General features: G+C 46.2%; 3 protein-coding genes across 22 annotated transcripts in view; 1 reads left to right on the plus strand and 2 right to left on the minus strand.

Annotated features, from left to right (window-relative positions):
- usp32 (ubiquitin specific peptidase 32) overlaps positions 1-3,767 on the minus strand; it is a 41,290-nt gene extending 37,523 nt beyond the window's left edge. For 19 of the 20 annotated variants that reach the window (XM_040194227.2, XM_078098531.1, XM_040193968.2 and 16 more), the window contains exon 1: positions 3,601-3,741. In XM_040194227.2, the coding sequence (XP_040050161.2) occupies positions 3,601-3,658 (58 nt within the window). In that variant the 5' untranslated portion in view covers positions 3,659-3,741. Of the gene's footprint in view, positions 1-3,600 lie in introns of all 20 variants that reach the window. The other variant, XM_040194054.2, reaches the window with a different exon arrangement.
- A 62-nt stretch (positions 3,768-3,829) lies between these two features.
- On the plus strand, positions 3,830-6,738 carry LOC120829924 (uncharacterized). The gene is made up of 6 exons (XM_040194577.2): positions 3,830-4,437; positions 4,580-4,675; positions 5,169-5,281; positions 5,557-5,680; positions 5,783-5,955; positions 6,035-6,738. Exons 1-6 carry the CDS (start codon positions 4,398-4,400, stop codon positions 6,098-6,100), a joined length of 612 nt encoding a protein of 203 aa, XP_040050511.1. The 5' UTR covers positions 3,830-4,397; the 3' UTR covers positions 6,101-6,738.
- A 389-nt stretch (positions 6,739-7,127) lies between these two features.
- appbp2 (amyloid beta precursor protein (cytoplasmic tail) binding protein 2) lies at positions 7,128-18,737 on the minus strand. The gene is made up of 13 exons (XM_040194456.2): positions 18,176-18,737; positions 15,834-15,922; positions 14,766-14,917; positions 14,299-14,422; positions 13,213-13,381; positions 12,985-13,074; positions 12,831-12,898; positions 12,631-12,736; positions 12,413-12,537; positions 12,182-12,267; positions 11,561-11,751; positions 10,576-10,741; positions 7,128-10,132 (listed from the first exon to the last, which is right to left on the minus strand). The coding sequence occupies exons 1-13, from the start codon at positions 18,371-18,373 to the stop codon at positions 9,870-9,872; spliced, it is 1,827 nt and encodes a 608-aa protein (XP_040050390.1). The 5' UTR covers positions 18,374-18,737; the 3' UTR covers positions 7,128-9,869.
- Positions 18,738-24,636: the final 5,899 nt, after the last annotated feature.

Here is a 24,636-nt window from a genome sequence, read left to right on the forward strand (position 1 = left end):
AGGCCTGTCGCGATAAGTCAATATTATATATTGCAGCACCAAAAATGTATTATCAGCTCCGGTGTGGGAACATTTTGGCTTTAAGCCGAATGAGAGAGGAGAGACAATAGACGTGAACGAGCCGTGGCAACAGAAAGACGAAGCACACGGTTTTCTCGACAGTGCAAATATAAAACGTGATAGTGAGAAATTGCGCACACTCATGGAGTAACTCGCTAATAGCCAAATGGATGCAACCATTAAACACCCAAAAGATCCTGCCTTAAGCCCCAAAAGGTAAACATATTGGTGTTTCTTTCTCAGAATCTGCTATACAATTTAAAAACTGATCATGGAGCAGAAATGGCGTGTTGATGCATCCGTGCCTTTGTCTAGTTCCTGTTAACACTTTTTTTTGTTAACAAAGGGTTGTATTTATCATTTGATGTTTTTCACACCACTTCCAATGTCTGAATATTCCGAATAAAAATACTTTCTTTGTTCTTTTAAGGACTGTACTTGCATTATTATGCTATTATATTGTCACTCAGTGTGTTTACATGATGGTATAATTGGGATCTTTGCTTAGTCGGACTATGCTATCTTTCGGGGCAAGTGCTATTATCCCAATATACATGGCAGTGAATAAATCGAATCATTGGCCGAAAGCATGTCATATCCGATACGATAGGTGGCGCTGTTAGTTGTGATACAGCCATTTCCGCTTGACCTCAACAACATCAACATTACGAGAAAGATGGCGAACGGAGAGCAAGGTGAAGCTACATCCCTCTACTATCTGTGCATGATGCTAATAGGAGCGCAGCGAATGCGAATGGCGCTATTGGCTGATTTGATAACGGAGAGAAGACGCCGTCGGGATCTCAAGCATGCGCAAAGACGCAAAGTCCAGTTCCTCATCCGATTCACCGTTACATGCCGCAATAGTCGAACTATCAACTGGATCGGATCGAGTTATCCAGGGGTGTTAGTCGGATCGTAGTCGGACCGCACACAGTCGGACAAAGGTCTTTACATGAAACGGATAATTCGATTTCAGTCCGACTAAGCCAGTTATTCGACTCCATGTAACCACGCTGACTATGTGATCAGTGGCATAAAATGGTCTGAAAATTACGCCAATATTTTTTTATTGCAATTACTTTTTGTGCAATATATCGCACAACCAAAAGTAGTTATCGTGACAGCCCCAACGTGTTGGAGGATAAATAAGCGCTACAGGAATGATAAACCTTTTACCATTTATCTTGCGAGCAACCCAGCTGTTTCCATAACTGGCAATCAAATGACTGGGCGCTTTTAAGTAATGTTTGCACTCTTGTGCCTTTCTTCTAAATGGATTTGTAGTTGTAAAGTATCTTTGTGTCTCGCCTGAGGACAGATCGACTTGGACGAGAGCAGCTGGGAATCTAACCGGCGAGCTTTTGATTGAGGGCCGCCTGCTCTACTTTGTCTTTGAATTCTTGTCAAATACACTTGATCACACGTTCTCATTTTGCACACCAATGATCAGCGGTTTGTTTTCCCATTCGCGCGCACTGCTGTATCCATCACCTGTCTGGGCTCGTCACCAAATAAGTCTGTTCTGTGCCAATACAAGTGGATACAATTCATAAAGGTAGTGTGTTTAGTATCACTGTAGCTATACGATGAGATGACCTTAGGATGGCAAATGTTTCATAAACCACACTGATTATGTTCACCACGATTTTCTCATCTCTCATCCTTTTCATTAAGATAATTCAATTCATCACGCGTTGGATGGACAAATGTGTGCCGTACTGATCGCATTTGTTATTTTTGAAAGAATATGCTAAAATAACAGAACGAGCCGATTCAAATAGTTGAGCATCAGACACTTGGGTGCACTATTGAAGCTTAAGAGGAGATTCATGTCTGTAATTAAAACATATCCATTCTACTGTGGGCATTTGTCAGAAATCCCACAACGCTGGAATTGGAAAACAAAATGAAAGAAGTTTGACCCCAGATGTCCCCTCCGCATTATGCTGCTGCTACTAGAGAGCCTCCATGAAAACTGACCTCAAAACGACGCTTGTCGAGCCTATGGTGGGAATTAGGAATGCTGCCCATGGTTCTGGTCAGATAAGGCTGGATCATTCCATGGCCTGTGTGTGTGTGTGTGTGTGTGTGTGTGTGTGTGTGTGTGAGAGAGAAATGTTAAAACCACCCATGGAGCTGGTATTAAAAGAATTACAGTAAAGGATCCTGCTTGCAATGAAATTACAAAACGGAATCCCATAAATAATTATAAATGCAAAGGGCCGTTCTGTCCAGCTTCCCTCCAGTCCTGGTTAAGGTATGACGATGGCCCGGATGAATGTGTAACAAGGAATCAAGGAGGACAAAGTTCAGCTGTTGGCAACACAGGGATTGAAGTTTAAAACGAAGGTGATCAAGGATAAGATATCCTACGAGCTTTCTTACATAAGCGCACACTCAGACTGCACATGCAGTATTCACACACAGCTTAACCCTGCTTTGTTTATGCTCATTCTGTCCTGCATGTCACCTGAGCCGAGAGCGAAATGCTTTAAATCCGGCACCAATGAAACGCACTGACTGACGTTTGGTGCACGGCTCCGGGAGCCCCTCCTTTATGTTTCCAGACTCCCCCCAGTGAAGAAAAATGTCCACAGACTGTCAGACTATGCAGCGACAGCAATGGCAGCACAGCCGTGCGTTGTTGAGCCGAACTGCGTGGGCCGTTTACAGCCACCGTCTCCCGGCACAGACGCCCACGGCCACGCTCCGGGTCCGCGGACGAAGGGTCCAGGGAGCCGCCTGAAGGCATTTCCCTTCAGCGACCCAACGTTAGCTACCGCTAGCTAACTCACCTAACGTTCTGCCAGCCGAGCTAGCAGGACATTCAGCTAGCTAGTTACGGCACAAACATCCATGTGTGTATTAATTAATAGTACTTCCTTAAGTGATACGAGTTGGCTGCGTGGGGCACCGTATTTTTGGCCATGAAGTGAGCACACATTCGAGGCTGGTAGCGGAATTGTTTTGCCAAATAACGTCCCCGTGAAGCTGGCCCATCCCTCCGCGTTAGCGGACACTCGCCCCTCAACGAGCGGGGCTGGTACGGTTCGCCACGGCGAGCACGGTCCAAAACATCACACCATCTTACGTGACCTTGCTTAGAGAGAGACGGCTGGCGCCTCGTAGAATAGCTGTCAGTTTCATTTGCACATTGCATCACCCACTCCGCGATGGACGGAATCCATACAACGATGTTTCGGTACACATGCTTTGTGCTTTAATTGGCGTTACTAGGAAATGTTTCCTACCGCGTCCCAGCGTACTAACTACATAACGTGCACATGTAGAGTTAGTTAAACTAAGCTAACGGTTACTTCAATTCTTTGACATCTTGCTGCGCCGAATTGTATCGATATTCTATCGGTTTCACGGAACCAATGTGTTTTTTTAAGTTTACTATCGACTACCAACAATCGTGGCCACTAGAAACTCAACATTGAAACGGAAAGCCCGGACGTCCCCCTCCTGCGCGCCGGCCTGGCCTGGAAGCTGACAGCTAGCTTAGCTTTAGCCCGCTGCTTCTCGGCTGCTTACCTCTCTTCACTGCCTCGTCATACGACAGGAATCCGATCCTCGACTCTTTGGCCCCCATGCTCCCCTCATTTCATTGCGATGCGGAGAAGTAAACGTTGTGCATGTGTCTCTCGTCTCATCCGCTTGTTGTGGAATGGTGTGTTTGTGTGTGTGGTGAACGGGCGAATGTTTTCAGCGACGCCTCCGTTCTGTCACGTGAGCGGACTCCACGGGTCAGCTGATCAGCTCCTCCGAATGCTGGTAAACACAATAAGCATGCCAGAAAGAAACGGTTTAATACAAACACCAGTACATCGCAACGTGCTTCCCGCGATTCTCGCTAATTACAAAGATGCGTTTGACTCATAATGCGCAGTCACGCCGAGCTGTCATCTTATGTGCGAATCTGTGGAGCGTTTGTTGTGGACAAGCGCAAGCAGCGCCCCCTCGTGGCGGCGCCGCTAGTTTACGTCTGTGCCGGTGGATAAATGGAGTGGCACGTGAACCAGGAACAAGCACCCGGAACTAGCGATGTTTTAAAGCGATACTTTCTATTATGCATTCAGTTTAATCCAATTGCACATACACACTACGTAGTTCCTGTCCATGGCGCCCTTTCGCTGCTTTAAATGTTTGAAGGTGGGCGCGTGACGACAGCCCACGCCTCTGAGCGTGTTTGAAACCACTATAGCTGTGCGCAGCCGCTCGAGCTCCAGATTAAGCACACGACAGCGTGCGCGAGCTTGTGTCCATAGCAAAGACATGATCTTTATCTTCCGGGATGAGTCACGTTTGTACCGCTGTTATCCGACTCGGAGATGGGACGCAACGTTCTGCTTTACTGGCCAAATATTATTGGTGAGAAACACTAACGCTTTTCAGGACTTTAGTATTTGTGTCATCCGCTGACCCAGTTCAAGATGTCAGCCACGGATCTAATTAAAGTGGTGCAACACACCTGTCCGTCCTTGGAGCTTGTGTTTGTGATTGTCTCCTCCAGGATACCTGAGGATCGGCCTTGTGTTTGCTGCATGGGCCTCCTGGGAGACTCCAGCAGTGTTCATCCCTCTCTACTCAACACACGTCGCTCTTGATGGTAAAGGTTGCGAGGTTCATTCTGGCATCTACAGATAACCAATGGTGAACGGAACTCGCTTATTCCAGACTAAATAAAAAATGGAACCGTAGTTGTAACTAACGTATAGCACCTGCCTTTCATTTTAATGTGCATTGTGATACTGAACGTCATACGATATGCCTGTTATGCTGATTTAGTCACAGCCGCATGCCTTTTAGGTGTATTTAGGTCTGATATTGTACAGAATGCCGGTCTATGGTGCTCTAGGAAGTAAAGCCATCCTAAAATATAAACACCCGGTCTTTATTACAGAGTGTATGTAGTGAATCAAGTTGCATCCTATTAATTAGTTCAAATGATGGACAACCTGATGGTCCCTAAAAGGTAATATGGATGATACGGAACCAGTGGCGAGCAGAGTCTTGGGTTTTCCATGAAGGTGTAGGGATATATATATGGGGATATTTGCTGAGCTTTGTGTTTGCAATACGTGCTGATGTCGTGTGTGCAGGAGTGGACGGCTGGACGGCGCGGCGGCTGGGCCAGACCTCCAGGTTTGGAGCCTGGCTGGACGTGGTGGTGGACAACCTGGGCCGAGGCATGCTGTGGAGCCGTCTTTCTGAGGTGTGTTTGCTGCTGAGCACTCAACACCAACTGTATCGTACACACATCAACCGTGAGGCTCCTGTATGATGATCATGGAAGGAATGTGAGAGATGAGCTTCCTTCTTAGTTTTATAATAGCTGCACGGGCAATGCTTTTATGACTTTATCGAAATGAGTAGTTGTCTTTTACTTAAGCTGATACTGACACAAAGGCAGAACACCCACTGCTCAGCAACTGCCGGGTGGGCGCTGGTTGTGCAGCAGTGGTAACGTTTCTCTGCGTCCTCTTGCAGTGGGGCTGGCTGGTGTCTGCTTTGGAGTGGTGCGTGTTTGTGTGTAACCACAGTGCCAGAGGGGACCAGTGGAAGAGCGGTTTCATCAGCAGCCCTCGATTCATCCGAGCCGTCATGGCGAACGGTAACCAGTCACTGTGAACACGTTCATGTTGATGGCACCTGAGATGCATTGAAAGACAGCAGGAGTTGATTTGAACTCGAACTGTGTTTGGGCTATTGTTAGGGTTTCGAACACCTCTTGGCACGTGGGTGGTGAGCGGGCTGCACTGCCTCCCCCTGTGGCTTTATGGGGCCCACAGGGGTTTACTGACTCGCTGGCTGCATCTGCCCCTCTGGATCCAGGCTGTGGGGACGCTGCTGCTGGCTGCAGGCCGCCTCCTGGCTCTGTCAGTGGAGGTACAAATGACCTTTTAAAAAGCATCAACATCATGTTGACAAAATGCCCAAAGTTAATATCGAACGGTTATATCCACAGATATGGTGTATATGGACACACATCAAATACCTCACCAATGAAGAGCCGGAAGAGAAAAGGAACTGAAAGCCACCCCCCCCCCCCACACACTTGTATTTATAACCTACCATGCCAGCTGATGGAAACCTCCTGTGATGTCACAAACTCGTCAGATTCTTAACATGGTCTGTGATGTCACAGGACAGGCTAAGTTCTCCCAACATCTGTTTAGAGGTAGCGGTGCTGCCGTGAAGCTCACAACACTTCAGTGTGCATTTGGCAAGTAGGTTCTTGCATGTGTATTCATTTGTATAAATATATTTCACAGAATGTCACGAGACCTCGATTTATATTTTAGTAATACGACTGTGACGTATGCGCTCGCTCCCTTTTTGTTCCGGACCTTTTGATGGGAAGTCAGAGAGCATTTATGGAGGAGATACTTTTTTGAATGCTGGGGGAGTGACGCTGTTTCCATTGGTCTCAAGAACCACGTTAGCCCCTCATTGGCCCAATACTCCATCCCTGGAACATTTTGCACAGGGGCTTTCCTCACCATGGAAATAGGGTCATACATTAGTGTTTAACTTACTTGTATCGCTTTAATTTTTGCTTGTATATTTATTCTTATACCGCACCAATCATCAAGACATTGTGTAACTTGTGGCAATAAATGGCTTTTACGTCTGATTCTGATTACACGTCGCAATAAAAGGCTGACGGTTCTGGTGTGGTCCTCGTCTTCCTGCTGTACAAAACCACACATTTTAACGTTGAACCACTCAACTGTTCCCACCACGTGTCTGCTACTTCAGGATCATTGCTCTTGCAGAGTGGTGACAGAAAAAACGTATGCTTCCATGAAATGCCAATTTTCAGACTACAATACACCTTTAGTTTGACTTGAGGTCGGTAATAAACATGAAGTTTCATGGTGGTCTATATTAATGTATCCTATTCACCTGAAGGGTCTGGCCAAATGTTTGGCATATCAACACACTTAACATTCAATACCATCAACTGTACGTTTATTTTTTTCGACCAAGTTTCCTTCTACTGGGATGTGAATACATTGTGGTTTAAGGTGCGAACACAAGATAGAAATGCATGTGGCTTTTTGTGATCAATGTTATACGTTTTAATGTTTTCGCAGCCAACAATGAAGAAGTAACAGGACAACAGTGAGACATCCCCTCTGCACATGTGGGTCAGATCCTCCGGGCCTGAGTGGGAAACCGTGAGATCGCAGCCCTTTTGAGCATCGTTTCCTCAAGCCCTCGGGCTTTGACCACAGCGTTCGCTTTCAGACATCAGGAGATCCCAATGAAGACCAGTAGGTGATGTCAAGTCAAAGCACGTCTCCTACATTCCACACGACTGTTTGTCAGCATTAGTGATAAAGGAAACCCCTCCCAACACAAACAAGTTTTCCTTAATTCTCCGTCCAGTTTTCTCCTGCTGGCCAAACCAAGAACACTCCAGTGATTTGTTGACAGTACAGCTGGAGTTTGGACAGAAGATGCTTAGTGTTCTTGTTGGTGAAAAAGAACAATCCCCTGCAGATGGTGCAGGAATCACTTGCTAGTGGCCGTAATAGAACACAATGCAATGAGACTGGTTGACGTGATGCCTCCGATTAAAAGCAGTCAAAGTAACCGGAGGAGAAAACTAGGTAAACCCTTGATGATATCTGATGTCTTTGTCATTCAGAAGACATGTCTGACCATTTGCCAAAAGCAATACACCCTTTGATGCAAATTCTCCAAATCCAATATCTGTGTAGAACCTTTTACAGGCTGCAGGTAACATTCATTTCCACCTCTGCCCCTGGAAGCCTTTTTCCCCACAGCGAGGGGTGCACTTGTTGAGGCCGAAGCACCGAGAGTGGAGCTGAGCGCCCTTTTATGGGGGGAGTGGGAGAGGGGGGGAGGGGGGGGCTAAGGCTGGACCTCCTCAGCTAGAGCCACTCACAACACTGCTAGAGAGGGAGGCGTCCCAGAGCACTGGAGCAACAGCAAGGCTGACCGCTGGTCTGCTTCATCCACTTAGAAAAAGGAGGCGGGGTTATGAACCAAGGCGTCACATTTCCACTAACGTTGCACACATCAACGCCTAGAAGTCCCTTTTAAAGCCCGACTATATTTTCCCATCAGTGAACTCAAAACCTACCGTACCTGTGATGGCATAGTTTCACCATCTGACTTTTATTCGTAGTGTTCAAGTACTACGCCCGTCCAATGGGATTAGAAGTGATTCCTAACTATAGGACAGACCGCACAACAGCAGCGCTGCTCAAACATCGGTTCTGAAGAACTGACTACCAAAAAGGTAAGAAGACCACGACGGTTCACCGATGAAAATACCGTGTGCCTTTCCTGGGTTTCGCAGGTGTTTAGTGGGGGGATCCGTCTTCAGAAATGATAATCATCAGATCCCTCCACCACACATTCATTTTGAATGAAAATGAATCCGAATAAGAAAATAGTGATTACGTGTACAGGGTTTTGGTCCATTACGACCAAAGAGTTCAGCTCCAAGATGGAGCAGCTGATGGAAAAACATGGTCCAGTAAACGAGGGTATTTGACAGGAGGGAGAGGAAAGGCGAGATGCACAGGTCGACAGACAGGCGCACACGCAAACCACGCACAATCACACAATATTGGTCCCCATTGTAGTGCCCCTCAGGGTAGAATAGTTTATTTAGCACTTGAGGGTAAGGATCCGTCTACAGACAGATAACTGCAGGTTGGTGTAAGGCTGGTAACCATCAGTAGAGCACTTGGGCCCCCAGGGTTCTGTTTGTGTATCCTGACACACACACGCACACACAGGAAGCCTCGCCGCAGCATTAGCTCAGGGAGGTTTACAAGCCTCGGTACGTATAGCTTCTTCCTCTTGTTGCTCCTATCCAAGTCCCTCTGTTAAAGTAATAGCGCAGAGCTGTTTTTTCACCATTCACGGGCCGCTCAGTAAGAAAAGAATATACAAAGGGCTACATAAACATCTTTTGCATATACATTGTTGGCATTTTAATTATTGTAGGTACTAAGCTGGAAACAAAGATTTAAAAAAAAAAGAAAAGATGAAATATATAGCGGCTGTGTTTAGACCCACTGGTTGAACACATTCCACTCTTTGTAATTCTCTCCAACAGGCAGTTCAAAACACAACTTCTCTCAGGGTCCACTCGGTTATTTGCAAAGAGGAAAAAATTAAAATAAAAAGTGTACAATCTGCCGTGTTATTTTACTGTACAAGCGTCAAAATTATCTGACATTATTCTTCTCCGATCCACCAAGTGGTGATCTGGATGGGTGTGGGTTAAAATGAGTACTTCACTGCCGGGGGGGTCGGGGGGAGGGGGGTGTACTGTCGTGTGCGTGGCCCTGGCCCGGTCTCATGGCATTCACAGCTACACTGGTTCAGATATAAAAGCATAAATCTCCCATTCCTAAAGAAAAAGAAAAGGCGAGCGAGAGGAGAGGACATTTGTCATCCTGACATGATACTGGAGGGGGTTTCTCTTCCCAGTCACGTGTCCTCTTTCTCTCAGAGGAATGCAACAGTCTGCTGTGTGGGGTGAAGCTGCATCCGCTCTGGAGTTGCATCTCGGGGGTTTTAAATATCAATGAGGTTTGAGAACGGTGTCTCTACTTCTTCTTTTCACAGCTAAGAGTGTGTGTGTGTGCGCGTTCTGTGATGATTGGATTTACTGTGCATGAGTAATTAACTGTGAGCAACTGAAGTATCACATTTGGGGCGTATTTAGTCCTCGCCACTCAGAAGCCATTGTGTGTGTGTGTGTGTGTGTGTGTGTGTCTCTCCCCCCTCCCCGCCTCTCTTCTCTCATAAAATCAGCCGAGACAGGGGCGAGTGGGGCCGAGGCTCTGAGCCAATAGGAACGCTTGTACCACCTCCTGGGTCTGCTGGGGCGTGGTGTTGACGTCCTCCAGGGCGTCTGCCACGGCAAACTGCCGGTCCCTCAGCCGGTTCCAGTTGGACAGTACGTTGTGGTATTCAAACACCTTCTCAAAGTTTCCCACCGAGTTGTAGAGCTTGATCAGGCCTCGGTAGTCGTACTCCAGGCCGCTGTAACCCTCTCCAAACAGCTTCTTACCTGCGGGAACGCGACACATGTCACACACCATGGTACAAGTTCATCTTTCAAGAGGCATTCATTCACCAGTCAAAAAGAGGTTTTCCATCTGGGATCCATGACACACGGCCGTCCCCACAGGCTCTATTACAAAGCTGCAGGGAATGAGCTACCTTGCTTTTCACAAGGGGAAATCCCCTTGGAATGCTATGGGGGACCGAACCGGAGGTCAAGGTCAGAGGATCGGGATTTATACATTCAGCATCTCAGGTATCATTTCTACAGTGAGGAGGGAAGACTTGAAAGAACACCAAGTATGTGTGACTCATCAATCCATCTAGTCACCCACCCATTAACCTATGCACCCACCCACCCGTTAATCCATCCCATCACACCACAATCCATTTCATTCACGCAGCCAACACATTCAACTATTAACCCGTGCAGCCATCTAAGTGTCTGACCGATGGCGATGGAGCGCAGGTAGAGCCTCTCTGCGTCTTCGTACTGATTCATGTCGTAGTTGTAGAGGGAGGCCAGGTGACCCACAGACAGAGCCACCTCGTAGTCCTCGTGGCCCAGAAGCTGCTCCTTGATCTGAATAGCTTTGATGTGCATCTCCTCTGCCTCCTGGTTACACAAACACAACGATATGGATCTCAAGTCCGGATAGAAATACAAAAAGGAGGAACAAATGTATATTTAAAGTGCCTTCTTTTGCTCTTTCAACACATTTGGTTCCTTTCAGGTGACGATGGATAAAGTTCAGACGTCCAGTTTATTTGAAGCTATTATTCAGTCAATACAAAGTTCCAACTCATTTAATTGCAGCTCAACAGGGAAACCCATACAAATAATAATAGAGCAGGCATGGGGGCCCAGAGAGGAGCTGCATCCCCGATGGTGCCACTGGGCTCGGAGTATCTACGCAGTATTGAATCAGCGTGACAGCACAGAAGAACTTTCCACTGCACTGAAAGCTTTTCTTAAGAAACAAGTGTTTTCCGTCCTTCTGAATTTGAATAGGATATTCCAGCTCATCGCTGCATCTGTTTCCATTTTTCTGTGAATATGGCATGATTTCTCCCCCTTAGTCACTACTTCATAAGCTGTGATTCAATCGAGAGTTGAGTTTTATGTCAGATCCGTGCAAGTCTTTAGTGTGTTTTGTTGTAACTTAACGTTACTGCCGTGTTACCCTCTCGTGGGCGGGGCTCATCAGCAGGGCTGGCTGGTGTCGCTACTATGCTAGCTTCCCATTTTGGCTGATATTGTTGACAACAGAGTAGCAGTGGGCCGACTAAAGGTGCATGTGTGGCTATAAGCCTATAGATGGGTTTCAACCACTAGACTCAAAGAGTTGGACCTAAATACCAAACTACATTGATTTTCAGATGAAAATAATCGGACGGAACAGAAACAATTCCACGAACACAACGTCATAATCACCTTGAACTTCCTCATGGACTGGTAGAGGCGTCCGAGGTTGCCGTAGTGTTTGGCAGTCTGGACGTTGAACTCGCCGAAGGCCTTCTTGGCCAGTTGCAGGGAGGAGAGGTGAAGGTCATGAGCCTCCTGAAGAAGGCGCTCCTCCGTCTCCTTATTGTGGCAGTCGATGGCGATTTCCTCCAGAATGAGCGCTGAGGGAAATAAAGGCTGGTGAAGCACAAGCGGAACAGTGGAGCCACAGAGGGCTGACATGACGTCATGAACCACACGGGGGCGCCATCAACCCAACTATGACAGTGACACAAAGAGATACTAGTCCCGCCAAAATAGGATTCTCATTGTGTGGGTTATTCATTAATTCATTTAATTAGAATATTACTCCACCCCCATGTTATTAAGAATATTAAACAGTTGGGAGATCTCAGATGAAGGTGAATTGCAACAAATGAGTGCTGATCATGGACTATCATGCGAACAATCGCAGTTCCATACTTGAATCATTGAACTTTCCTTTGGGACATTCCTTCATGGTTGTTTGAAGGGAGAGGCCTGCCTGCTATTCCCCACTGAACCCTCCACACAGTGGGCAGAAGCCCAACATCTCCAGGACACTCCCCTCACCTTTGACTCGCTTGGAGGAGGCCAGCAGCAGATGGTCCTCAGGCAGAATATGAGTAATGATGTCTATGGCACGTTCCGCATGGAATCTGAGAGACAAACAGCAGCTGAACCAAACATTTCATAAACTTAGGACTTGACTGGGAACTGGATTGCATTTCCAAGAAAGTCGAGGGGGACGGAATTGCAGGCCGGCCTGGAAACGGTCCACTTAGTAAGAATCATTGCACTCACAGAGCGTTGTCAAATTTCCCAGAGCTATACTGGTGCACGTATGAGGAGTAGGCCAGGTCTTCATGGGCTGTGGCCACGTGGATGTTCTTCCCCCCGAACACAGACTGCCGGATGTCCAGCGCGGTCTGGAACGCGTGCACACAGAAAGGACTTTAAAACGTGACACGGAAAAGCATATTGGAAAATAATGAATGAGAGCGACTGGCCCAAGTCCTTACCTGGTAAATAGCGACTGATTGGCATATGTTGTCTACATTTAATAAGTAAAATCCGTAATCTAGCAGCGTATCGGAGTACTTTGGATGCTTGTGTCCAAAATGTTCTCTGTGAGACATAAAGCGAATTTAAGCGAATCACAACACATGACAACACAAAGAACGAGAGTAACACAGAGTCGGTGCGAGACGCAGCGGCTCACCTGGCTAGAAACACGGCGTGTTTGATCAGCTGCTCTGCTTTTCTGAACTCCCTCTTGACCACGCAGGCCTGTAGTGGGAACATAAGACATGTCTTTACTACACTGCAGTCCCCCAATAATACAGTACATTGAGGTACAAAAGAGCGGCGCTAACCTTGGAAGCTTGCCGGAGCACATCAACCACTACTTTGACAGGCAGCCCGGGGCTGATTTCCTTCATGGCCTCGATACACCACCGGTATGCCTGCAGGGTGGAGGGGAAACACCAGGGTTCCACGTCAACCTCTCACACGCGACCCGTACAACTATTGAAATGTCAAGCCGCGGCCCTCGTAGTGCGTGCGGGACATACGACAGATATCATTTTGTCGGGCATGCGTACCTCGTCGTAGTGGCTTTTGGCGAAGAGCAAGGCACAGAGCTCGCCGTACAGCGCCGCCTTGTTGGCCAGGTGGCCGTGTTTGGCTAGTTTGTCCATGTAAGACTGAGCGAGCTTGAAGGTCTCCTCCCCCAGGTGGTACTTGCAGTTACCATTGCGGACATGAAGCAGCCTGTGCACACAACAGGGGGAAACGTGGTCACACACACACACACACATCCCAATAATTGTCATAATCGTCTTTGCAACTTTCACAACGATTAATCTGAATATTTCTAAAACCGAATATACTAAAATATTTAGTAAAACATTCTGAGCAACTTGACACAACAATGTCGCTTACATTTCATCCGCCTGTACAGTCTGGAGAGTTAACCCAAGCCATCAGGGAACTGGAGGAGAGCAGGTCTTTTGTACTTGCAAACAGTGTTAGCATCGATTAGCGCTTGTACAGATGCCCAACGCTACGAGGTGCCCAATAATAAACCAGCTATTTATCATCCATTTCTCCCGTACTAAACACTGTGGCAGCGTGTGTGAGGGCTCCATGTTACTTCTGCACTACTGAGTGGATGGAACACTCTGGGAGTCACTCGGACAACTGTAGCAATTCAAAGCACGATGCTTTCCTTTGCAAAAAAGGGAAAGAGTGGTGACGGCAGCTGGAGCAGTCGAGGTTGCACCACTGCGTAAGACGAGCATGGAGGAGAGATCGTAAATGGGAAGGGACCTGCTGGTTGAGGCTTAACGAACCCTAACTTACCTCCCTATTCCTGGGTGAGGCTCTCGGTAGATAACAGCCCACTATGCCGTTTTCTGTGCCTTCTGAGCCTTTCCACTTTTAAAACACGCCTTAAGACCCACTTGTTCACAATGGCCTTTGGCTGAGTTAAATCACCTGAATTGGATCTTTTATTTGTTTGCCTTTTACTGTTTTACTGTTTTTTTCTTGTTTGTTTGTTTTACGTTTGCTTGTATTGTTTTATTGATGCTGATTGTTTTTATCCTGTAAAGCACTTTGGCTGGCCACTGGCCTTAAAAAGTGCTATAGGAATAAAATTGACGTTGACACTAAATGCCCACACTGACCTGACGCAGCACTCCACGGCCCGGTAGCAGTGGAGGACCTCACTGTGGAGCGTGCACAGCTGCAGGCACGACAGGAACACCTTCTCTGCATCTCCATACCAACCCGCATCTGACAGGAAGCCCCCTAGAGAACCAAGAGCCATCAGATTAATCCCTATTGTCTCCACATCAGAGGGGGGGGGGGGGTGATTAAGTAGAACCTGTGGGAACTCGTTCAAATATTACAAGGATTATCCAAATGCTCTATGGAAAACCAATCAGACAGTGTAAACTGTGTAAACCGGGGCTCAACGGTTCGCGGCGCACCCTCTCTACCCCCGCGCCACCGTCGACCCGATATTATTAATATCAACAGCAAATATATGAATGCATTGTTTTGTATGTAATCTAAGTATTATAGACTTGACTGATGGGTGCACATCCAACAACCTCCCCTGTTAGAGACAGTCTGCCCCCCCCCTGCTTACCCAGCACAAAGCCGAACTGGATGGCCTTCTCTTTGACGTGGGCGTCAGAGTCTGCGATGTAGGAGCAGCGGCGGCTGAAGGAGTTGGCCAGAACCGAGGCCACTTTCACACCGTGGTCCATCAGCGCCTGGAAGCAGTGGTGCAGGAGGTGTCTGCCGAGGACAAGGCCGACGGTTAATATGCCGCTTGGTTCATCAGTGAATACCAACGCTGAGGAGTGCTGCCTCGTGTTCTCATGAAGGCCATCAACGAAGGCTGAAAGCAAGACGACGCGCCACAGAAAACGCTGGAAAGACGAGCATCAACAATGTCCCTTTTGACGTTTTACCAAGCTCTCACAGCAGCGTTACATTTGTCAACTCAAAACTCCCTCACTCACTCCCTCACTCACTCTACCGGTCCGCACCGGAGGGCTCGGAGGAAAAAAACACCCCTAACACAGTGGTCCCCAACTTTTTTTACTTCACGGACCGTTTTCATGTCACTTCAAAAACAAAAACATGGAAAAGCATAGACTCCTCCCATTTCAGAAGCCGGACCCAGGAAATATCCTCAATTTCCATTACGATTTCCTAAAACTAGACTAATAAAAACAGTTGTGAATAATTCTATGTGTACAAAAATATAAGCATTACTTCATTATATAAGTAGGAGCTATTTACTTGTTTTGAGGTTGTTTTACACACAAGCATTACATTACATGTCATTTAGCTGACGCTTTTATCCAAACAATAAGTGCATTCAACCATAGGGTACAAGCGGTACGGTGTTTCCCCTACCATTATATTAGGGGGCGCCCCCCCCCCCCCCCCCCCCTTAGAAGGTGAGGTCAACAGCCGATCACAGCAGAAGTCATTTAAGGTCACCTCTCCAATAGAGCAGTCTATACCTTCTTTATTTGGTTAAACAAACAGCCATAGTATCTTATTTACACCGTTTGCTCTCTGGATCATGGGGGACTTCTGGCCCAATTCTCCCCCGTCCACTGACCTCTATCCAGCTTATACCACAATCTCATGATGAGACCCCGGATGAGGGAATGTGAGCGGGGGCAGCTCTCAGCCTTACCTTTTGTCTGAAGCCCGCAGCACTTTAGCAAACACCTCCAGCTCACAGAACTCCCCCCCCAACTGGCAGAGCCGGCCTTGCTGGTACAGCTGAGACACACAGAGGGAAAAGGAAATCATGCATATGTAAGCACTGCAATCGGGGGCACTGGGATGAGTCTACAGTTAGCAGACACGAGGAGAGGACGTCCTCCCGATGAACTCAGGCACGCAAACTCATTTGAAATACAAAGACGTTATTTGGATGAGAATTATTGCGTTGGGAGGACATTGTCAGTTAATTAAACAGTGTCTGTATGAGAATGAAAAGAAGGAGTACTTCTGTAACTGCATGATCCTGTCCTCAAGGCTGGCTGAAGGCTGGGGGGGGGGGGCGAGTGATGGGCACATCTGGGTGTCACCATAAAATAGGAGTCTCTCCATGTGTTGCTGGCTGTGTCCGGCTAGATGTGACAACTCTTGTGACTCACAAGCAGCCAATTCCAAATGAATACTCATTTCAAAATCTGGACACGTCTTTACAGCCCCCCCTGGACTCAAATAGAGACATGATTCTGAGGATTTTAGGAGGTTACGAGTGTTTCCATACGAAGTAAAAGAGCTCTGTAGTTCCTCAGTAATTGCTTGGCCAGTGTTTCCTTTCCAAAAAGGTGCAGCGGGATCTCTCCTCAGTTATTATCAGGTGCATTCAGACGAGCCAGGCAGGACGAGACCATCAGGCAGGACGAGACCATCAGGCAGGACGAGACCATCAGGCAGGACGAGACCATCAGGCAGGACGAGACCATCAGGCAGGTATCGGAGGAGACGAAGGAGACAGACGCAGTGAGGCCCAGACGAGAGGGGGAGCTGGGAGTCGGGCCTTATGGCCGCTGTTTATTTTCATCAGTAGTCTTTTACTCCTCTTCCATTGTGTATTAATGTACAAAACTCCCATAATCTAATGAATACAGCGCAAAGGTTAAACCAGCCGGGCCCAGCAGAAGGAACAGGACCTTGAGGACACTATGTGACTGTGATGATGACTCATCAAATAAAGACAGCTGCAGTAGCAATACTAAAGAGATAAAGATATGGAGACATTCTTTTCAGGAGAAATTAAATAGTCTCGTTCCTTCTTTTCTCCTTTTCTGAAGAACAGCAGAGCAAGATGAGAATTACGCAGACGTGAAGACGTGAATTACGCAGCATTGAGCGTTACACTGAAAACTGTTGCCAAGGATTCGTTTTCATCTTTTACGCATCACGTAATTATTAGGTAAGAAAACTAAACAGAATTTAAGGAGACTAACCTGAAAGGTACTTGATTTAATGTAACATAAGACAACGTCTTTTTTCTTTTGGCGTAATGGACATTTATTAACAATAATATATTGTATATTACTGTCGTTTCATTGAAACCTGCTCTCCATTCGCATTGTTTCCTTCGTGTGACGGAAATTCACCGTAAAAGAAACTTTGTTGACACGTCTTTTAGCATTTTTTCGTTTGTGTTTTTAACAGCGTCCTCTAGCGGCGAGGAGAGGCAGATGTGATGCTGATCCACAGCTGCCTGAGAGGTAGAATAGTGGACTGAATGAAACGATCTTCTCTGGGCTCAGCTTGCTGTTAGTGAACAGGACCAATGGGCCGAGTCACAACAGAGGGCTCGATCTGTCCCGGGAGTAAACGTTATGTCGATCCGGCCTCCGATGCAGTCATACACCATGAATGAGCAGAATAGGAGAGTCCGGTTATTCGGGGTTGAAGGAACAGACGGAGAAAAGAAAACTCTTTACGATCTCGGCATATGACGTCATAGATCTGGTGCCGAGCAGCGCTGTTTGGATCTTGAAATGTCGTAGCTGGAGAACAACTGTGAATGTGGTCAATGTGTCAATGTGCTTGTTTCCAATTGTTTCGGCTCTGGTCGTTTGGACAAGAACGTACGTTAACGTTTTGGTCAGAGCCGATTACCAACAGGGACCTCGTTAAACGTTAACACTTTAAATGTTAACGGTTAACGTTAACTCGCCATCGGCGGTCGGCTAGCTAACTGTTACATGGTCGATGGCGTCCATGGCTTCACTGTCAACAGACAGTTGGTACGATACGAAGCTAGCTGCTTCACCTAAATAGCTGGCTTCGTATCGGAGTAAGGTGGTGCAAGCTAACAGTAAGTTAGCTGACCCCCCCCCCCCCGAAAACAGCGTCGGGTCCTCTGGAGTTAGCGGGACGTCTTCGCAGTACAGCGAGCTAGCGTTAGCAGCTAGCGGCTGGCTACACGCAACGTAACCCGTACAGCTTCAGCTGCTGTCACATGTAGCAGAACATCTCCACTGGGACCGTTAGGTCTTAACTCACCTTATAATATACATCGAACTGGATATTTTCCGGGAGCGAACGGATGTCTCTTCTCGATCGGCTGTAGTTGTCCACCACAGCAGAGATAGCGGTGTTGTACAGTGTTTCTGGGATCCATTCGAGCTCCACCGCAGCCATGTTGTTTTCCCTCTCCAAAAAAAGCCCAGCAGCTTCAGCCCTCCCCGACTCGCCCCGCATTCGCTACCTCGCTGCGACCAAAGCACTTCCTCCGCGCGCCCTCATACAAACACTCGCGTCGCGGTGAGACTTGCTGGGGCGGGGGTGCGGGTGGGGGGCTATCGCCGATTCACCGAGCCGATTCTAAACCAGCTGTTTCATCTCCATCTCTCGCCTTCATCCCCAATTTCCTCGCCGAGCCGTCAGCAGTTCCGCTCCCCGTCCCGACGCAGACCACTCACGGGCGCTGGCGCAGTGACGTCATCGTGCCATCGCTGCAACACGGCCGTCGGGACTCGGACACGCACATCGGGGACGATGAAGCACGAGGACACAGTAAACACAGCGCGGGGATGCTTTGTCTTTTTACAACCAATTATGGGCCGCGTTCCAGTTCTTTGGTTTCCTGAAATATGGAGTTCATGCGGTACCTAATGGAGGTGCTATACTGAAAGTCAGTCAGTTGTGACTCACCAGCGTGCACTTAAGGATTGAAGTCTAAGATCATAACAGGCAGTTGTGCTTATATGTAAACAATATTGATCTTTCTGATATCAAACCAATCAATGGATATTTATGGTCTAGTGTACTACCTACATGTATACCCGACTTGTAGGGAAAATGTTAATTTTCATCCTTTTTTTCAGAGGATTATCTATGCAAATAGCACGACTAAAGCAAGGAACTATCAGGTGATCATGCTCAGACATGGTGTTAAAACTAGTGTCGTCCCTTTGCATATAAACTCAGCAAAAAAAGAAACGTCCTCTGACTTTCAACTGTTTTTACTTTCAGTAAAATGTGTGTAAATATTTGTATGAGCACTACAAGAGTCAACACCATAAGACATAAACTAAAAATGTTTCACAGACATGTGACAATCAGAAATAGAATAATGTGTCCCTGAATGAAGGGAGGCTCAAAATCAAAAGTATCTGGTGTGGCTGCTTGAAGTACTGCAGTGCATCTCCTCCTCGTGGACCAGATTAGTCAGTTCTTGCTGTGCTTGCTAAGACATTACTGAGGTTTAATATATATTTATGTTTTGAGAAATATCAATAAAGGAAGGAATGTTTTGGATACAGGACATAATCGCTGGTTATGTACTTCATGAAGACATTAATATAATTTGACATATCACCTTGTCCACCTTTTAATATGTACTATTAGTCATAGCTTACACATTTACTCAAACAGCATATCAACAATGGACATTGTTGACATTTACGTCAGCATGAAATTGGCTTCAATTAAATTGAACATTTTCACACAGTTTGCTAATTTATAAATTGAGATGAAATATCTGTATTGAGAACACAGCTTTAGCACTGGGGGCAGCAGTCATTTTTCCAGATGGATTGACAGTAGTGGGAGAAGTACCAGATAATTTACTTTGTAAAAATAGCAACCCATGACTGTAAAACTTTGAGCTGCGAACGTCGTACATTTCCCTTTTAAAGAATCAAACAACAGAGCAATGTGTTATAAATATTAAATACATCATGGTACTAAGTACTTACTAGCTACTTATGCAGTTTGTTGGGTAGGGCCCAGTTGAAAGTGTAAAACGGTACAATACAGAAAAACTCAAATGAAAATAAAAGTTCATCAAGCTTATGTTTGGTTGTTGAGTACCACTACGGCCCCTGAACACAACACACAGAGGTTTCCTGGTGGTGTAAAGCTCACAGTCAACCAGGGGAGGTTGCTACTACTCCATTTTTAAGGCAGGAGGAATATAAAAATGTAAACAGCAGCAAGCAGTTCAAAGTAAACTATTTATAAATGTGCGGGTTATTTGTTAAATCAATTTTTCTCTGTTATCTGAAATAGTGATTAAAATGCTTCAAAAGCGACATCAGCGATTTTCTTTTTTTCCAATTAATTCCCCTATTTATTGTTTGTGTGTGAATCACAAAATCAAGTTTAATTCTTTTTAGTGAATTGAATTGGTGTGGTTTTAAATGCCAGACTTAGTTCTTATAATAATAGTCATGTTTCAAAGCACAATTATATACTTTGAATGTTTTTTTCCCGTCATTAATTTTAACTTTCATGCTTTTATATACAAACACTCATTAACTCAAGAACATTTTAGTTTCGTTTCAGTTCAGTAACATAAGTCAAAAAGTGATAAAAAAAACAGAAAGATGATTCTTTGTGGTCTGAAGAAAAGAGGAATTCGCTTGGTTTTATTAAAAACAAGTTTATTATAATTCTTACAATGATGAATGATGAATGAATGATGTAGTTCCTCACGTCCTCTTCCTGTCAAAGAGAGAGAGAGCAGTGTAGAATTTTAGATGAGAAATTAAATTGTTTAATTATACTGTAGTATAATTCTAGTTATTTAAATACTGATCCAGTGAATCGTGAGCTGTTCTGGAGTCGGCTGGAAATCTGCAGAGAGATGAAAATGTTCTTGCTCTCTAGATCGAGCGCCGCATCGACCAGCTGCCTCAGTAGGACAAAAAGACAGAGACGAGGGGTCAGAGGTGCTGTGAATCTGAGCTGATCACAGCGACTCACCTTGGCTTCATCTTCTTTTATGTAGCCTCCTTGTTCTCTGAGGTAGTCATGGAAATCCTCAGCAGGCATCGGCCTCTCCATCACCAGCACCAGCTCTTCTTCCAACTGGTACCAGTCAAGCAAGGCAACGTGTGGCGATGGCCCCTCTGATTCGGCCAGCTTCAGCATGATGGCGACCTCGATGGAGATCACGTTCCCTTCTTCGTCCTGTAACGTCACGCGAGAGTTGAGAGGTTCCTCGTTGATACACCCACAAACACAGAACATCCTGACAGCGGCATGCGTTGCTCACTCACGTCATGTTTCATGAGGATCATTTCATTCAGGATGTGTTTGATGGCAACCTACGAGATGGAAACAAGACTTTTGTTAGTGTGTGTGTGTGTTTGGGAAGGTGTGTGTGGCGCTTACGGGGAGGTCGTCGGCTCTGCGGAAGCCGGCGTACACTGATCCACATCCTCCCCCGCTGATGAAATCCAGTTCTTCATATTTGGTCTCGAACTCTTCTGCAGACACAAACATGTTGTTTTTATACACTTGTGAGTGACAGCGACTAAATGTCACCTAAACCGTCCTGCGATGGTAATACCAATTTTAACTTGACACTGAAAGCCTAAAACTACTGACCTTTTTTTTTTTTTCCTGTTTTTTTTCTTTTGTCAGTTTCTTTCTCCTCCTCCGTCCTCCCTCAGCAGCGGCGACCTTCCTCTTGTCGCCTCTCTTGCCAACGACCTCCACAGAGGTGTTGCAGCTCTCAATATGGGAGAAACATCCCAACAGTTCTGCAGAGTAATCGTTCTAAAAGCTGTTTCACGCGATCAGCTTACCAGGGTCCGCTGAGGTGGACGCTGAATCATCGTCAGGGTCGTCGAGGGCCCCTCGCCTCCTCTGGTTTTGCTTCCTTTCCTCTTGGTCTCTGAGTTTCTTCATTGCTCGAGTCATGATGACACGCTGCCCGGAGCTTTCGGCTCTTTCGTATCGGGCGAGCAACGCCGCTCTGACGAGAGGGTCAAATCTCTGACGGCGGCGGACCCTCTTCTTTGGGATGCGCACTTCGGATAAGGAAGTTTTGTCTGAAGAGCTTGCTTCGTCATCTACACATGAGGAAAAACAGAAGGGAACATACAATTTCTAGTGAACTAAAGCCACCAAATGCGTTAAACGGTCTTATTGTATCCTTTCACGGCTCAGACTCAAAAGAAACAGTAAGAAAAAGGTCCCAACAGTGGCAATCAGAGGTTTATCTTAAGGTACCCACTTCTCCCCCTGATAGGTCCAATAAATCAGTGGTCCCCAACCTTTTTTACCTCACGGACCGGTTTCATGTCAGACCGACGGGGGGGGGGTCGCTTTCTGAAAAAAAAAATATAAGCTTTCTGTGGTGCGGCCCGGTGGTTGGGGACCACTGCAATAAACCATCAACACCAGTTAATTCAGACGTCTGTCTGGATTCCCCACTTACCTTGGGTCCTTTGAGGGGTCACCGAGCGTGTCATTGATAGATAGATAGATAGATACTTTATTGATCTCTCAAGAGGGAAATTTTGGTATCACAGCACCATTATGTACAATATAATAAGATAGAAATATTAAATTAAATTAAATAAACTAAAACTGAAACAAAAGTATAACCTTCCAAAAGAGACAATAATAATAATTTGTAAAAAGAGAAGAGGAAGAGGAAAGAGCAGCAACATCACAGCAGTACAGGGTTATTATTGTCATTATTTAGCCAGGGATGGTTTATTGTGGAGTGTTATTGCACTGGGCAGGAATGACCTCCTGTATCGGTCCTTGTGACAGCAGAGCTGAAGGAGTCTGTTGGAGAACGTGCTCCGCTGTCCCTGTAGCAGGTGGTGGAGGGGGTGGTCAGGATTATCCAATATGGATAACAGTTTCTTCAGTGACCTCCCCTCCAACACCTTTTCCAAGCTGTCCTGTTTGCAGCCAATGATGGAGCCGTCTGTTGGTGTCACCGGCTCCAATGCTGCTGGTTGTGGCCTTTTCTTAATCTTTGGCCACTGCAAAGGGACGTGTGTGCAGTACCAAGGCTGTTAACTGACTGACTGAATTTGCCAGCGTGTGTTCTTATACTGTGAAGAACGGAACATGGAAGGTGAAAGTTGGAACATGGAAGGTGGACCATGGAAGGTGGAGAGTCAGTGAGGGGTTCTGAATATGCAAATGACCATTTAGAGTGAATGTGTGGTTGGTAGTGAAAAGCAGGCTTATTGCAGTCATCAATACTGATAAAACGGGAGATTTTGTCAGTATTGAGAAAATTCAACATGTACCATTTTGTTGGGGCATGAACGTCTCTTTTACTCATATAATCTGTCCAAATCCGAGGCCAACAGAGTCCATTAAAGAAATAAACCAAAAGTCATTGCTATTTAATTAATAGCTGCTATGACAGTTTTACAACTAACAAGTAATTATGTTTACGTGTTTGTTGTATTTATATTTAATACTAATAATCATCATTATCGTATTATTCAGTTTCTTTCAATTTCCAACATTTTGTCACCATTTCATTTGAATATATATTTTAGACTTTAAGGGAAATAAAACAAAAGCAGTCCTTCTATCACCACTTACAAAGCTCACTAATTATCTTCTAAACTAAGCTAACCTTCTGTACCTCCACATTTACCACAGACATGTGTAATAAATCTTCTCAAACAATTCTTGGGTATTAAATGAAATGTAAAATTCATACAGTAAAACATTAAGAATTCAATTCGGATTTAAAATAATGCATGTCTCCTACATGCAAAGGTTCACCTGAGCTAGGATGAATGACAAGTCCTTTTTTAAAATTATAATAAAGGTGCTTTTTATTTAATCATTTCATTATTCACATGTCATGGTACACTCGGCTAAAGCCGAGTAGTATTTACCACGTGTAATACTGACCTCAGCTTCGTCTTCTGGGCTTCCTGCAGAAGAGAGCCAGTCAAACATGAGCGGAACTCCAAGCCGACTCCTATCGGCACCTTCACCCCAGTGTGCGATCGGTGGAGGTAAATGGGTCATGGATTATAGCAATATGCTATTTTCTTCATTTATTTTTACCCAGGGACAGAGGCCTTTTGAGTTGGCTGACTGGTTCATCCGTGTGGCAAAGCAAGGGTGTAAAAGGGGAATGAAACTAAATAAACTAACATTTACTCGTTTGAGGCAGGAGATGCAGTTCACGGTTTTAGATAAGAACAGCTTTATTTTAAATAGTTTGCGTCTGCGTCGTTGCGTCGACACACTAGTTTCAATTCAAGGTGAATTCATGAAAAAGGGCATTCTCCAGGGCTTCCTTTCGGGTTGTTTGGGGCCCCGGCCACGTTTCAGCGCCTCGTGGAACGAGTGCTGCGTCCACACGCTGCATATGCTGCCACTTACTTGGATGATGTCATTATCCACAGCACCACCTGGGCGCCGCATGTGCGGCAGGTGGGCGCGGTGCTGGAGTCGCTGGGATGGGCGGGGCTCACCGCCAACCCGGGGAAGTGTGCAGATGGACGGATGGAGGTCCGGTATTTGGGGTACCACTTGGGGGGCGGGCAGGTGCGCCCTCAGGTGGACAAGACTGCAGGGCGTGGTTTGGCTCAGCTGGAGAGGGGGCGGAGAAGGGAGTGGCTCGGGGAGCGGTACCAGGAGGAGGCATAATTGGCCTCAGGTGGAGATAATCAATATGGAAGTTCCATTTCATTTAACGAGGTCTCACTCTTGAATGAATGGCCGCCTGCCTGCACAAGAAT

This window comes from Gasterosteus aculeatus, chromosome 1, assembly GCF_964276395.1.
Source record: "Gasterosteus aculeatus chromosome 1, fGasAcu3.hap1.1, whole genome shotgun sequence".
Lineage (NCBI taxonomy): Eukaryota > Metazoa > Chordata > Actinopteri > Perciformes > Gasterosteidae > Gasterosteus > Gasterosteus aculeatus.